The 15,161-nt window shown below is 36.3% G+C and overlaps 1 protein-coding gene across 1 annotated transcript; it reads right to left on the bottom strand.

The window, feature by feature from the left end:
- Positions 1-6,158: 6,158 nt before the first annotated feature.
- LOC141834742 (transcription factor MYB96-like) lies at positions 6,159-7,420 on the bottom strand. Its single transcript, XM_074722086.1, has 3 exons — positions 7,229-7,420; positions 6,994-7,123; positions 6,159-6,928 (listed from the first exon to the last, which is right to left on the bottom strand). The coding sequence occupies exons 1-3, from the start codon at positions 7,359-7,361 to the stop codon at positions 6,394-6,396; spliced, it is 798 nt and encodes a 265-aa protein (XP_074578187.1). The 5' UTR covers positions 7,362-7,420; the 3' UTR covers positions 6,159-6,393.
- Positions 7,421-15,161: the final 7,741 nt, after the last annotated feature.

Genomic DNA, 15,161 nt, shown 5'->3' with positions numbered 1-15,161 from the left:
ATGAGAACGACTATATTATCAATATTTTTGTTCTCTAACCTTCAAAAACTCCTCTTTATCCTCCTTTTATAGCTTTTACTATCTTCAACCTTCATTTATTGAAATTGAGTTAAACAAATCACTCCGGAAATTTTAAAAAATTTATGAGGTTTGTGAAATTTTGATGATTTTCTAATATTAGCATGACTAGGATTTTCAAAAAAGCAGTTGACTAGGATATAGCACGAGTCAATTAATAGAAGGAAGAAAAAGCTAAATTGAGATTTTTCAACTTAGAAAATCATCTAAACAAACTTGTTATTCATGTTAGAATTGATTTTGGAGGTTGCACCAAATAAATAATTAGTATATTGTTGGTGCATCTTTCATCTCTAGCTATCAGAGTTGAATAAAATGTGTCAGAATTAGGATTTTGACTCATTAACGAAGTCAACATGCATAACGTGTCAAATTTGGTATTTGATGTTAGAACTTTTATCTTTTTTTACTTCAACATAAGATATAATCTACCACCCCAGCGGCCCACACGATTGATCCCACGATCATTTGTGAGGAGGTAAATCAAGAAGCTACAGTTGATCACGACAAAGGAGGACATTGCCTCGATTTCGTCAAAATTCGACCTTTACCCATTTCAGCAATTCTGTTTCGTCGTAACCAATTCAATTATGATCCGGGGACAATAACTACATTTATATTGATAATTCTTGATGAGTTGGACAAAGTTTATGTTAGGTCTATTGTTATATTTGATGTGTGTGTGTAATTGTGTAGGATCTACCATATATACAAATTGAACACCGATTATGATGACCTCCTAAGGCCGAGTCCACCTAAATTAAGTTCTACCCTTGTGCCCCATTGGTACAGGTCAGTGCTCACTAAAAACTTGCCCTTCTAGCTTGCCCTTACCTCGAAGCCCTCTTCCTTCAAGTCCTATATTTTTTAGATGTACTTGCATCTTAGAGCCCACGACTGGTGTTATAACGTCATGGGCTCAATGGTAGTCGATCAGGTTCGACTTTTCTTGCATGAAGTCACCGATTAACTCAGAACTCTGAACGCGTTAAATACCTCACTCCTCCCTCGCTCCTCCACGTCCTTTCCTCGCTCCTCCACGTCCGCTGTTAACGCGCGATTAACAGCGCGTTGCAGATGCTTTTAATCCTACGATCCCTCAGTCTGCTGCAAGCAATCTTTTTTATCCAGAAGGTTCCATGTTGTCCTGATCACGCCAAATCAATGCTCCAGAATTGTTCCATGTGTGTCAGCCAAACTCTATCACTAGAGCACTGAAGAACAGAAGAGGATTGGGAAGTCGAAGAAAGAATAGAGGAAGACAAGACAATTTACTTGTTGCTAGATGATCCATTTGCTAGGGAAGAGCTTCTATTCATAAACTCAAAATCATTATAGCTAGTATAAAAAAAAATCATGATAGCTATTAATCCTCTACAATTAACCTAAATAATGACCATTAATCACCTCTTAATGACTCATAATTTCAGGCAACGACCATTAATTTGTATGCTTCATGTTTGAGGTAGTAGGAAAAAAATCAAATGGTAACCAAGCATAAGTTATTGCTTATGGTGAACTGAATTAAAATATGTATCCAAATGTAATCCTAACCTTATTAGACAAAGTAAATTCAAGCTTTACTAAAATATAATTGAATTGGTTATGATAAAATAAAATTATAGAAGAGAACAAAAATTTAAATTTTAACTAAAATTCTTTTTGTTGTCATGGTCGATTATAATTTCTCAATTCTTTTGAATTGATTCATCAAAAAGGAGCGAGCCAACTCAATTTACACGCGGCCATGCACATAAACATGTTTTATGTTTTGTATTCCCACTTTTGATGGATCAAATCCTTCGTTTTCGATATCAACACGAAGGAGAAAAAAAAAATTAAATTAATTTTTCTCCCAAATAAGGAAAAAAAATGAATGGAATCATCGTCAGCAGACGAAGGTAGTCTCCATGAAGTCGACGAACTCCTCAAAATCGATCCTGCCATCGCCATTCTTGTCGTACACCGCGATCATCCTCCGGCACGCGTCGATCCCCGTCCCTTCCACGAGCCCTAGCCTGGCCATCACGCACCGCAGCTCGGCGGCGTCGATGAACCCATCACGCCCCTCGTCGAACACCTGGAAGGCGGCCTCCAGTTCCTCGAGGCTGGGCGCTCTTTCCACGAACATCCCAGCCAGGTCCCCCGCCCCTAATTCGAACCCTCCATCCGCGCCATCCCTCCCGACTCCGATGGCCTCCATGACCGCCGCCACGTCCTCGGGCGCGAGATCGAGGCGGTCTTCCAGATTGTGGAGGTTGGGGACGGCGGAGCGGCGGTAGGATAGGAGGCGGAGGGCGAGCTTCCGGAGGAGGTTAAACCAGAAGGAGAGGGTCTGGAAGAGGAGGAGGAGGATGGGGTCAGCGAGAGCGAGAGAGGCGGCGGCGGCGGCGGGCGACGACGACTTCTCCATGGCGTTGAGAGAAGGGAAGAAGAAGAAGAAGAAGTCTGTCCGTCTGTCTAGGGCGGCCCGGGGCTTGCGTTTACTTAAAGAGAGGGAGACAAGGTGGGGGAGGGAAAGAGGGCGGAAGGTGCGGGGGCGTGGAAAGTTGGTGGAATCAAAGGAGAGAAAAGAAAACGTTGCTTCCTGGAACCATCCTCAACGGAATTTGATTTGAACAATTAAATCATTCGGTCCAAAATTTTCTTTCTTTTTCTTTTTAATTCAAAAATTAAATGTTATTCTTCTATTTTCTAAAAAAAAAAAGAAATCTGTCACTGGCCTCACATGATCAATCTCATGACCATTTATGAGAAAATAAATCGAAAAATTACAGTTGGTCACGATGCAAGAAGAGTATTGCTCGACTTCGTCGAGATTCAAATCCTTGTCCTCTTCTGTAAATTTTCTCTGACATAACCAACTCAGCTATGCTCCGGGGGTAAAAAAAAAAAACTAAAATGTGATTCTCTATATCTAAAACAATAGTCAAGTCAATTTTCAACTCATGCTCCAATTAACTTTGATTTAAGAGTTTTATATAATATAATATTTGATCTATTGACTTTTTTTTCAATTGTAATACTTAATGTGTACGTAAGTGTGTAACAAACATGTTTTTTACATGATTTTTTTAAGTGGTTCTAAATAATACAAACAACGCTTGATGGAAAAAAATTTTAAGTTGATTTCAAATTGACGCTTCAATAATAAAAAAAATATTTAAGAATAAAATGACTATGACAATTAGAGATTTAATTTATTTGTTATTTGATAATTAATATTTTTTATTTAAGTAATAAATGGAGAATTAATTCTCATGACCATTACATTTAATTTTACATTTGATATAAGAGTAGGACCACTCAAAAGGAATAATATATAGACTATGAGGTAGGATTTGAAAATTCAAAACAAAGTTAAATGACTTTTGTTGACATTGCTTATCAATTTTTATTATCCATTGCATTATCTAAAATTTTAATTAAGATTTCCTTTTGAGTTAGTATTTCTATTTCAGATTTTTTAGTATTCACCCTCCTTTCCCCTTACGCTCTGTTTAGGAGAAGGTGAAAGAAGGAGAGGGAAGGGTCAATAAGGAAAAGAAAATTTTTGAGGATGGAAGTGAATTAAGGAGGGGAAGAAGAGGAAATGATAAATTTTACTCTTGCATATTCATGAATCATTATAATTTTTTACACTCCAATTTGAATATAAGAAATGGGAAATAAAATTCAAAAATATTTTATTCCACTTTTATTCCTATTTTAAAATATTAATTTTTAAATTAACTTATTTATTTATGTATCTCGTCTTTGCGTCGTCGCTCCTCACACAACGCGCGTCAATACCATCCAGTGTCCAACTGTTCACAATCCACGACGTCGGCGCCAACCCTCGCCGTAAATCTCTTCGAGGACAAGACTCAAGAGGATAAAGATAGATAATACTAATCTTCTTTTTCTCCTCCTCTAAGGACAGAGAGTTATCCAAAGAGCATGCGTTGTCTATTTTAAGACTTTCCATATCTCAGCTTCTATATGTAATACTGACAGAATTTTACAGAGAGACAGATAACACTAATCTTCTCCTCCTCCTCCTCCAAGGCATAGATTTATCCAAAGAACATGCGTTGTCTATTTTAGGACCTTCCATATTCCAGCTTCTATATACAATACTGACATAATTTTATAGTTTCTCATTCGTCCTTTACATGCGTTGGTTTTTTTAAAAAGTTAGAGTATTTTTGCAACTTTATATATTTAAACTCTTCCTTTCCTCCTAAATAAGGTAACACATGTTACATTAATTAACAATCTTCCATCCATACCAAACAAAGAGGAACATATATATAAATAATTTACTTCTCCTCTCTTTCCCTTCCTTCCCCTTTCTGTTAATGAACTCCTTTGCAGCGCTGTTAATTTTTTTTCTGCAAAAGGTGGAATTTCTCTCTTCTATGAGGAAGTAAATCGAGAAACTGCAGTTTGTCATTCAAATTGCAGCCAACTCAGTTAGTTGGAAGCCACTTTCAATCCAATATAATGTAGTAGTACTTTTTTATGATTTTTATTATTTATTAACTATGCAACTAATGTGACTATTAATATGCAATTATATCACAATAATGGCCGGAGCTAATGTAGGCTTAGCTAGTGTGGGGTCCACACTAGACCCCAAAAAATGATACATGAAATTAAAAAAATATTTAAGAATAAAAACATAATCATTAAATGATGAGCCCATTAGATAAAAGAGTATACAATGAATCTTCAAAATCAAGTAGTCTACTAAAACTCACTATTTCATAAAGATATTTATAGATAGATATAATTACATTGAAATTGATTTTCTACTGATTTACAATATTCCATCGCAATCCATCATAAGTGACAAATTTGCATCACTATCATGTTGATTTATTCTATGACATTATTGATATGCAATTTCAAAAGTTAAATGATCATTTTTTAGAGGTTGGTACGGAGTTACTCCTTTGTGTAGCTTGTTTGTGCTCACAAAATTCATTTTTGACTTTTGATAAAAAAAAATTGATGCAACTAGCTGAGTTTTATCCATAAGATTTTTCAAGATTAATCTCATCGTACTTGATGATCAACTTGAAATAATTGTAAAGTAATTATTTTATGGTGCTTTAAATGATTATAAGATTTTATATATTTTTTTATTTTATTAATTATATTATATTGTTGCCTATAGGAGTGCAAACAAATCAAATCAAATCGAATAATATGAAAACATTGATATTTGAGTTTGAATTCAAAAAATATAAATGATATTCAAATTCTATTTAAAGCTCAAAAATATAAATAATTTTGGTCAGATCAAAATAAAATTTAACTATGGTTAGACTTGTTTGAACCTCGATTTGAGCATAATTGAACTAGAGTTCGAAATGATTTAAATTCAAATTCAGTTTAAATTATTCAAACCTTAATTTGAGCATATTTAAATTAAAATCACTATCAAAATAATTCATTTCGAATTTGGCTATATTTGTAACAATCAAATAAAATATTATATGTTCGATAGTCTTGGCTAAAACAATTTAGCTACCCAAATTGCTGCTCGCAAAAGGTAATATGTTCAATTCATTTGCACTCCAATTGCTTATGTGGCTTATGTGGCTTAATTACTAGTTCTTGTTCTTCATGAAAACCCCAAAACAAAGTTTACTATATATGTGCAACTTATATTTTTCTCTACTCTTTCCTTGAGAGGATCATATATAAACACCTCTTCAACATAACTTCCTCCTCCTCGATGATGCCCACACTCGAGAGGAGAAACACCTCCTCCTCAATGATGCCCGAACTCGAGAGGATATATAAACACCTCCAACATAATTTGTATGACAAAGATCCATATAATGGCTAAGATATATAGCTAAACAATGATCGAAAGTACCAAATCAATTGTCTTATAACTTATAGCATCATAGAGAAAAGTAACTACTACTGTTGTGTCTAATTGTATACATAAATCATGATTTATAAGGATCTTTCAATACAATAGAAGAACACACAAAGTACTCATATTACATTTTATTACATCAATGCAAAAGCTCAAGCCACAAGCACATGCTCCCACTTATATCACCCAAATTAAACTACCATAATTCCCCTAAAAATAAAAAATAATAATAATAATTACACATTTCTTGAGCAATATTCCCTCTAGTATGTACTACTAATAGGTTGAATAAATATGCATCACTTGACAACCTATATCTATCTATATATATTTACACTTAGTTTTCTTATATGAGCTGAGGTGATCTTTGTGATCCATCACACAACTCATTGTAACAACAAGCTAAGCACACAAACTAATTAATGGCATCGATCGACCACTTAGTTCTCTTCTTCTTCCAATAGCCAAGTCTCAAACACAGAAGTGGGAAGGATCGCCGCCTTGACGATGTCATCATGAGAAAAGCTAGTGTCGGACACCCCCGCCGACGGCGAGTCATCAAGGCTAAACAAGGAGGACTCCATCGCCGAAAAGTCCTTCTTGCTAAGTGCAGCAGTACTCGCAGAGGCGCAGCCACCTAATTGCATAGTCTTAAGTGAGGGAGTATGCTTCTTCATCCATCCCTGCTGGAGCAACCGCGAAATATTCTCAGTGCTCGAGGCATAGCTGCTGGCGGCGGCAGTGGAAGCGGTGGCGGCGGACGAGAGGGGAGCTTTAGGCTTGGCTTGCAAGGCCATGGCGTCGGCGAGGGCTTTCCTCTCCCACTCGCCCTTTGAGAGGTTGTGCTGGAGGCTGCCATCTTGAAGAGGATAATTATTCTGCATCTTCTTCAACTTCTTCTTGAGGTGAGTGTTCCAGTAGTTCTTGATGTCGTTGTCCGTCCTCTCAGGAAGGTACGAGGCGATCGCTGCCCACCTGCCGAAACACAAACAGTAGTAACAATGAGAAAAAAGCAAGGAACGATCGATCGATCCGTGTACCTGTTGCCGAGAAGAGCTTGGAGATGGACGATGAGCTTCTCTTCCTGATCTGTAAAGTTGCCACGCTTGATCCCCGGCCGCAGATAATTAGTCCATCTGAGTCTGCAGCTCTTGCTGCACCTCAGCAGCCCTAGAAATAGCAGATTAATAATGAAGTAGGGCAGGATCGAGAAAACCCTAATTTAGACCGATCGATCGAATCCTCAAAGAAATTAAAGAAGAGGAAATTAATTACCAGTGTTTGTAGGAACATATCTCCAGTTGCCAGGGCCATGTTGTTGGATGTAGGAGACGAGCACAAGGTCCTCTTCTGGCGTCCATGGCCCCTTCTTCACTCCTTCCTTGTCACAGCAAGGCGGCCTTCCCATGAAATGCTATCCTATCAATTTTTTCCACTCGATTCTTAATTTTAGATCTTTGACTATATATTACAGGAACAGGTTGCTATTTCTTCTTCCAAGAAAGAGCTGTCAGACAAGACAGCAGGAAGAATCAAGTTACTCTAGTCAGCAAATTAAAGATATCAATATATGAAACAAAAGAAAAGTAAAAATACGCAGGGATTGCTTGTGAAGAAGAAATCAAAACAAATGGATCTCTCTCTCTCTCTCGCTCTCAACTGCATTGAATGAGGTTGCACCAACAAAAAAGCTTATCATAAAGGAGCTTTAATTGGGAGGCAACTGGCTAGTCATCCAAATTAACTGCACTGTTAAAAGCTGTTCTTATTTTGTTTTTCATGATATTTTCCTTAATGCTAGGTTAGATCGACCAGGTATTAATTAACTTGAAGACCAAAATCCAATTAATCAGTATGGTTACAAAATGCTCAAATGATTTAATTTTATACAATTTCTTTGACTTCCCACCAGTAGAATATGATTCTTTAACACAAATATAAGTGTTTTAATTAATTATAATGATATATATAACAACACATCATCTATAGTGTTCAAATTAGAATTGAAAGTGACATTCATATATAATGAATCATTTGTTATCTTTAACTTCTTATGAAATTATATAGTGTACACAAGGCTTTATTATTATGTATTAACCAAGCATCCAAACTTGAAAGAAATAGCATAAATCTAATTACTGAAAATTAGAGCATTCCTATATAAACCTACACTACAACTTTATGTTTTTTTCATATGTAAAGTTATGCTACCAAGATAACAAAATTCAAGGAAAATAATATGAATACAGTTAATGCTTTATTATTATTATTGCTATTATTATTTCATAAAATGAGAACATTTGAACATTTTACATGGACTACATTTTGACAAAATAAAGTTTTATACAAAATATGTTTTTCTCCATAAAAACATATCTTACAAAAATATAATTTTGTTACGTGCTATCTATTCATATAAGTCCATGTTGTTAGTACTCCAAGTGGTTAAGGATGAGATCTATGAAATTCCAAATGGTGTGAACAACGATTATTTTGATGTGTTGTAAAACTAGTTTAAATTAGACCTTGCTTTTATTATTGATATGTGTATCTAAGTATGTAGGGACTTAGGATATTATACAGGTATCCGATGGTTCAGAATCTGATGGAGTGTGATAAAAGATGAAATGAGACACTTGAGGAACAAAAAATAATGAGAAGCATTGGAGACAACAAAACCTTAGTAGAAGATGTAAGCAAGCGAAAAGGATGACACGAGAAGGGAGCCAACGAGCTTGGTGCATCCGAAGTACAAAATTAAAAGTTGTAGAAGAGTAATCCGGTGGAGTTTCGATGGTTGGAGATGGGAAGTGGAGTGGCAATCCTCTGTTTCCCACCTCCGCCCTCTGTTCTGGCCGATCTCTTTGTTTTATTGATGAAGCTATAGTGATTACTGTAGTGTTCTCATTTAAATTCAAACCCTTGATCTAGATTTGCATCCATGGCTGAGAAATTTTCAAATCCAATCCAAGGCTTGAGATCATTCCAGATATGATCCAAAGGCTTAGATTTTCATCATCGATCATGATCTACTCCCTCTTTGACTTGGATGGACCAGATCTTGATGAATGGCTTAGATCACTCTTGATCTTAAATGAACAGTCCAGATTAACCAGATGGGTCCTCCTCCTTTAACCTTTACTTTGAGCTCAACTTGCTTCGATCTAACTTGAGTTCATGGCCCTTTGATCACCTACAAAGATCACATTTAAATATTTAGATAAAATATCACAAATATGAGATAATTTACATCAAAGTCCAAGAATGAATTCAACTTGTGTAATATGATATAAACGTGAATTTAAACCAACAGGAGGATTAAAATCATGAATTTAGAAACCTAAATACCGTGATAAAATGATGGTTATCAGCATGCCCTAGGGCACAGTTGTGCCATGTTTGTTTCAAGTGCACTTGGCGGGTGTGTCCATCAGTGGTCATGCCCATGACAAAAAGCACGATTAGGTGTGTTCCGTTTGGGTTTTTTTGCGGCCGTGATTGGGTACGACAGTGTTCTTCACGGGAGTTATGGGCACGATCATGCTTGGCAGCACAACCAGGTCATGTTGCCTTTTGGATCCATCCCACGCCGTGGCAATTGCCACGATCTGTTCATGGGTGCTCTTGGCCCTAAGATAAGTTAAAAATAAATACTAAAATGAGAAACTAAGAGGAAAAATTAAACAAATAACGAAAATGAACTTTGATCGCCTCTCAAGAAACACTTATTTTATATCATTAGCTCAACTCCTATCTCCGTTCTAGCTCAGAGCTTTTGCCTTTAGGGTGTGTGTTCCTCTCCGCTGAAGATAACTCCATCATGAGGCCTAAGTATAATTTTTGCTCTTGTTGGAATAATGTACTTGTTAGGCTTCTCCTTCAATTCCACTTTTCGACTTCTTGAGCTCGGGGTCCATCCGGTGGTTGCTCATTGGGTGCACCCTTTTCTTCCTTCTACACACCATCTATCCTATAACAAACGCTCTCGTCATGCAAAACATTAGTGGCTCAAGATGAGTTAAATTCAGTTTTGTCCTCGCTTACTATCAAAGAGAGCTTATGATTTTTCATGTCAGTTATCGCTCCGACGGTGGCTAGGAAAGGCCTCCCTAGTATGATAGGGGTTCTAGAGTCCCCATCCATCTCTAAAATGATAAATCACTAGGTACCACAAATTCACCTACTTTTACTCACACTTTTTCTAGAGTACCCAATGGGTATCTACAAGAGTGGTTGGCAAGTTGCAAGGTTATAGTCATTAGTTTCCAGTCCCCTAACTCTAATTTCTTGTAAATTAAAAAAATACATAAAACTTATGCTTGCACCAAGGTCACAAAAGACCTTACTTATTTTGGTCGCATCAATGGTACATGGAATTGAAAATCTCCTTAGATCCTTGAGTTTTGAAGGTAATTTATCCTGAATCAACGCACTGCACTCTTCCGTCAAAGTGATAGTCTCGAAGTCTTCAACCTTCCTTCGATGCACAAGAATATCCTTCATGAATTTTGGGAACGTCAACATCTAATGCAGAGCATCATGTAAGGGTATGTTCACGCAGAATGACTTGAACATCTCTAAAAAAATTTCAAACTGCTCATATCCTTCTTAGCTTTGACCAATTTATGAGGGAAAGGCACCGGTGGTGCATACGTCCTTAACAGAGTTTTGGAGCTAAGTTCTTCTATCTTTTCCTCAAATTCTTTGGAATTGTCATCTTCATCAATTATTATCGGAGTTGCTCTGTCCTTGTTGTTTAGATCACTATCCTTGTCTCTTTTGGGCATATGTGGTTCGGTTAAGGCTTTTCCACTCCTCAAAACAATGACATTGTAATGCTCAATGGGTTTTATTTTTGGTTATCCTAAAAAACTCCTCAAAGTCCTTGATGACGAGTTAGAAATTTGTGCAATTTGAGTTTCAAGCATTTTGGTGTGATTTATAAGATTATCAACCGTACCTTTCAGTTGCTTGATGGCCGCCTCAGTGGTCGAATGCCACTGTTGGAACTCCTCGTTCGCATGCGCTTGTTGTGTTATGAAGACTTTGATCATATTTTTCAGTCTAGACTTCGATGGTCCTTGCTGTTCTCCTATTAATTTCCTATCGTTGCCTTGCCCTCCTTGATCCTGATTGTTTATGTAAGAGAAGTTCAGATGATTCCTCCGATCAGAGTTGTGTGTGTTTGAATAAGGATTATTTTGTCTCTTGTTGAAGTTATTGATGGTGTCCTCTTATTCAATCTGGGCCACCTATGCAGAAGTGACTCCAACTTGACAACCATCCGCTGCATATCTTATCAAATCACAAATCTCAAAAGTTGCATTAGTTACGTTCACCACATTAATATTAAAAGTGTCAAATATTTTGGTGAGCACATCCATCTTTGCAGCAATACGTGCGTACCTTACGTGGGGTTACCTCGTTTAATCGTCCATTGGTGGTGGTTGAGCACTACACTTTCTATAATCTCTTCGGTCTCATCCAATCTTTTATTCATCAATGTTCCACCAGCTGCAGAATCTAAGAACACCTTCGTCACATGAACAACTTCCCTATACATTATGATTGTTATAAATTAATGATCTGCCTATGGCAGTCAGTTATTGTCGATCACAGCTGAGGTTACAAACTCTTGGGGTGAATTTCAGTTGAAAGAATATGTATTTTTGGTTCCTCATTGTCTTCATCGATTTCGAATATGTTTGCCTCCTTTAGGACACAATTGCTTAAAGGAGATATATACAAAAAAAGTTTTTGTTCATCCATCACCTTTAAATTTACATTCTCTATTAAGTATTTGTTTATGTGAAATGTTTCTGTTATAGGCATCAAATACTAATATATGTCAGAGTAATCTGTAGTATTGGCATGTCTGTTGCCAAGAGAGCAGAAGTCTTTGGTGAAATGTCCTATAAGCTACTACTCCAAGTCAGAGAAGCCAAATACAGGATACAAATACTTCTCTAACCTTCTTGATTTGGCTCCTTAGCTTTCAAAAGCATTGGACTGTCATGGCTTGAAGTTTGAGAAGTATGGGAACATGCACATTTTCTTTGATCTGAATTAGTAATAGGAAACTGTGTTGCTTAATACTTGTCCTAGAACAGTACTGTATCAGGAGCAAGATGAGGTTACAGAATCATTACCATGGACTGACTACCAACACTGAACATCGATCAGCAGTTTTGCTCAAGGCTGGGTTGAGTTGGACTTGGGGCTATGCAGCAGCTCCTTTGAAGATGAGAAAGTTGTGGGTTTCTGGGCCATATACCTCCTTAGGAATGAATAGGTAAATGATTTGATTTGATAAGAAACCATTTTCCCAACAAATCAATCAAGATAAGCTTGGAGATTTCTTTTTCTAAATCCATAAATAAAATCTTCTTGTTGAATTTCTAATATCTCTTTTAAATCAAACAATTATGATATATAGCTGCAACATGGTGAAATTAGCACCCATTCATAAATCAATAATCACTACAAGCTTATTTGAGAAACATATGCCATATTTTTACTAAAAGCCATTTAGCAAAGTAACTCAAGTACTTCCCTACCACTGAAAATGTCATAGTTGTTTTCGATGGCTCCCAATTGATCTGCCAATGAATCATTTGACAGAGGATACCATCAAAATGAGCAAGTCCAAAGTGACTTGGGATGTGAAGTCTAGGGTTGTGAAAGGTTGAGGTCTATGTATAGTGTACGTGTAGAAAATAATCTATCGAATAAGGATTGCTGTATTGGAATCAAATGTCTCCTCCTGAATCTGTGCATATAAAGTTACACATTGGCAGCCCAAGCATGCTGCAGATGTAGAGTAATAGGGTGCTTTTTGCCGAGTTCAAGGTGCCCAAAACTTTTGTTAGAAAACTTGAAGGAGGTCCAATAGTGAATCTTGGAATATCAGTCAGGAACACATGATTATCAGAAAAGTTACTGATACAGAACATGTGATCATACTCCTGTTTAGCTATTAGCATCTATAAAGCTGGAAACTGCAAACATTCTGATTACTTCTAACAATTTGCTGCTTTTAATGGGATTGAGGTGGTTAATATGATCTTTGAATGCTTAAATTTGAACCATTGTTTGTTAATTCCTTTCCTGATTTTTCTTTTCCTTTACAAATGCTGGACAACAATGTGTGATTTCTAGTCATATCAATTTTTAATTTCATATTCTTGTCATTTCTGTATACTTAATTTGTTTCTCTAGACCTAGAGACTTGGTATCTGTTGCAGAATAGATAGGGCACTGTTTATACTCTTAAATCTGAAAGCTGAGAAATTGCATATACCTTTGTAATGATGTCAACTCAAACCTTTAACTACCAGCTCTGATGTGCAAGTGCTTTAATCAAAGGAAAGAAGAAAAAGGGAGATCCTAGAGGGGGACATAGTGGCTGCTAGGGGCATTAAGATATCGTGCTCCTGCTGTAACATAACATTGTTAGTTGCACCAGCTGCTTCTGTTCTCCACTTTTGCTGCTCTGAGTACTAATTCAGGCAGGTCTGAGTTCATAACAGACAGGATAGATCAGATTGTTCAAATTTGAAAACATGGGAAAGGATGGGGAGAAAGGACCCACACAGCTCCAGCCAAGGCTTTACAGGCAAAAGAGTGAGTCTGACAGAACCTTTAATTCTTGTTGATGCAGCAACATTGGATGGTTGTCAGGTAGCCATGCATGCATGCATGCTCCTGAGCTACTTCCAGCCCATTAATCTTGAGTGCCCTGCAATTATGTCTCTGTAACATGCGCTTGTCTCCTCCATTTTGCTGCACCGAAATGGAGGACAGGATAAGGATCAGGATCATATGCAACAAACTCACCTTGATACATACACAAATGTCTTGGTTCTTGGAGTAAGTATATTTTAAGAATGTGCATGAAGAAGTATGAACTAAATTCCCAGGTGAAGAGATAGGATGAGAGCTTAAACTCTTATTTGAAATACATTCAGTTTGCAAAAAAATTTAGAACTAAGAAGAATTGATATCCAATTAGTTGTAGATGTATTGTCAAGTCCAACATAATGTGTTTTTTGTTGCACAAATGGCACAAAGTTTTGCGATTGCTCACCATCATAAAGCATTAGCACACAACAAGAAACAAGGATTAAAGAGTAGAAATTAAATTGTGATGACACCTTTGTTATTACAGTTTGTGGAAACTTCTGATGTCAGTATTAATGAACTCTTCACCAAGTTTTGAAATTATTCAGAAACAAGTATGTTTCTCAATATAGTTTCACTACTATTTTTAATATCACCCTCTCTCCATTGAGTGCTCTTGGCCTTAGCCATGCCCTCCACCACAAAATATATATATATATATATATATATATATATATATCAATTGCCAATTTTTCAATATAATGGGAAACATGGCTAGATATTCAAGACAACGAGTATAATTGAGAAATATTTACCTTTGGACATAGTTGAGTTGATTACGTTTGTAGAAGTGGGCAAGGGTGAGCATCAAAATCGAGGCAATGCCCTTCTTCATCATGGCCAATTGCAGTTTCTCGATTTTACTTCCTCACAGATGATCATGGGGCCGATCATGTAGGGCTGCTGAGATGGCAGATTTCACCTTTTTTGCAGAAAAGAAATATTTATCATTCTTTTCCAAAAGAACCGAAAAAATCAATAAATTTATTTCCTTTTATTCTTATATAATGTCCTATATCATCATATGGAATCTTAATATGTGACAGTGTGCTAGGTTGGCCCCAAATTTCTTTCATAAATGTAAGTCCTCCTTTTTCTTCTTAATATTACGAAATTCAATTTCACTATTTATACACAAAAATATAAGACAGAATAAAAATATTAAAATAAATTATTATATTTTTCATATATGTTATCTTCATTAGATTCTTCGTTCATATCATTACTCTGCTCTAAAACTAAAGACATGTTTTCAACATGTGGGATATTACCTTGCACATTAACATGTAGTAGATTTAAAGCTACCTCTCTTATTAAGGTACCTTGTATGTTTTGACCGTCTCTAAAAGTATTGATTCTATTAAAAAAAGATAAATAAGAATTAAATACAATCGATAAATAAATTTATGATGCATAAAATGAGATGTTATCTTGTTCAATTGAATGTCTATTTGTGTGATTTGTACTTATAATTAGTTGTTGTATATCTACCTCAGGTTGAAGTGTAAAATAAGATTTCCTTGTAGTT

The sequence above is a fragment of the Curcuma longa genome, chromosome 9, assembly GCF_044706935.1.
Source record: "Curcuma longa cultivar G26 ecotype Majalengka, Jawa Barat chromosome 9, ITB_CL_G26_1.1, whole genome shotgun sequence".
Taxonomy (NCBI): Eukaryota; Viridiplantae; Streptophyta; class Magnoliopsida; order Zingiberales; family Zingiberaceae; genus Curcuma; species Curcuma longa.
The sequence above is the reverse complement of the archived record's forward strand: the minus strand, read 5'-3'. Positions and strand labels throughout refer to the sequence as shown.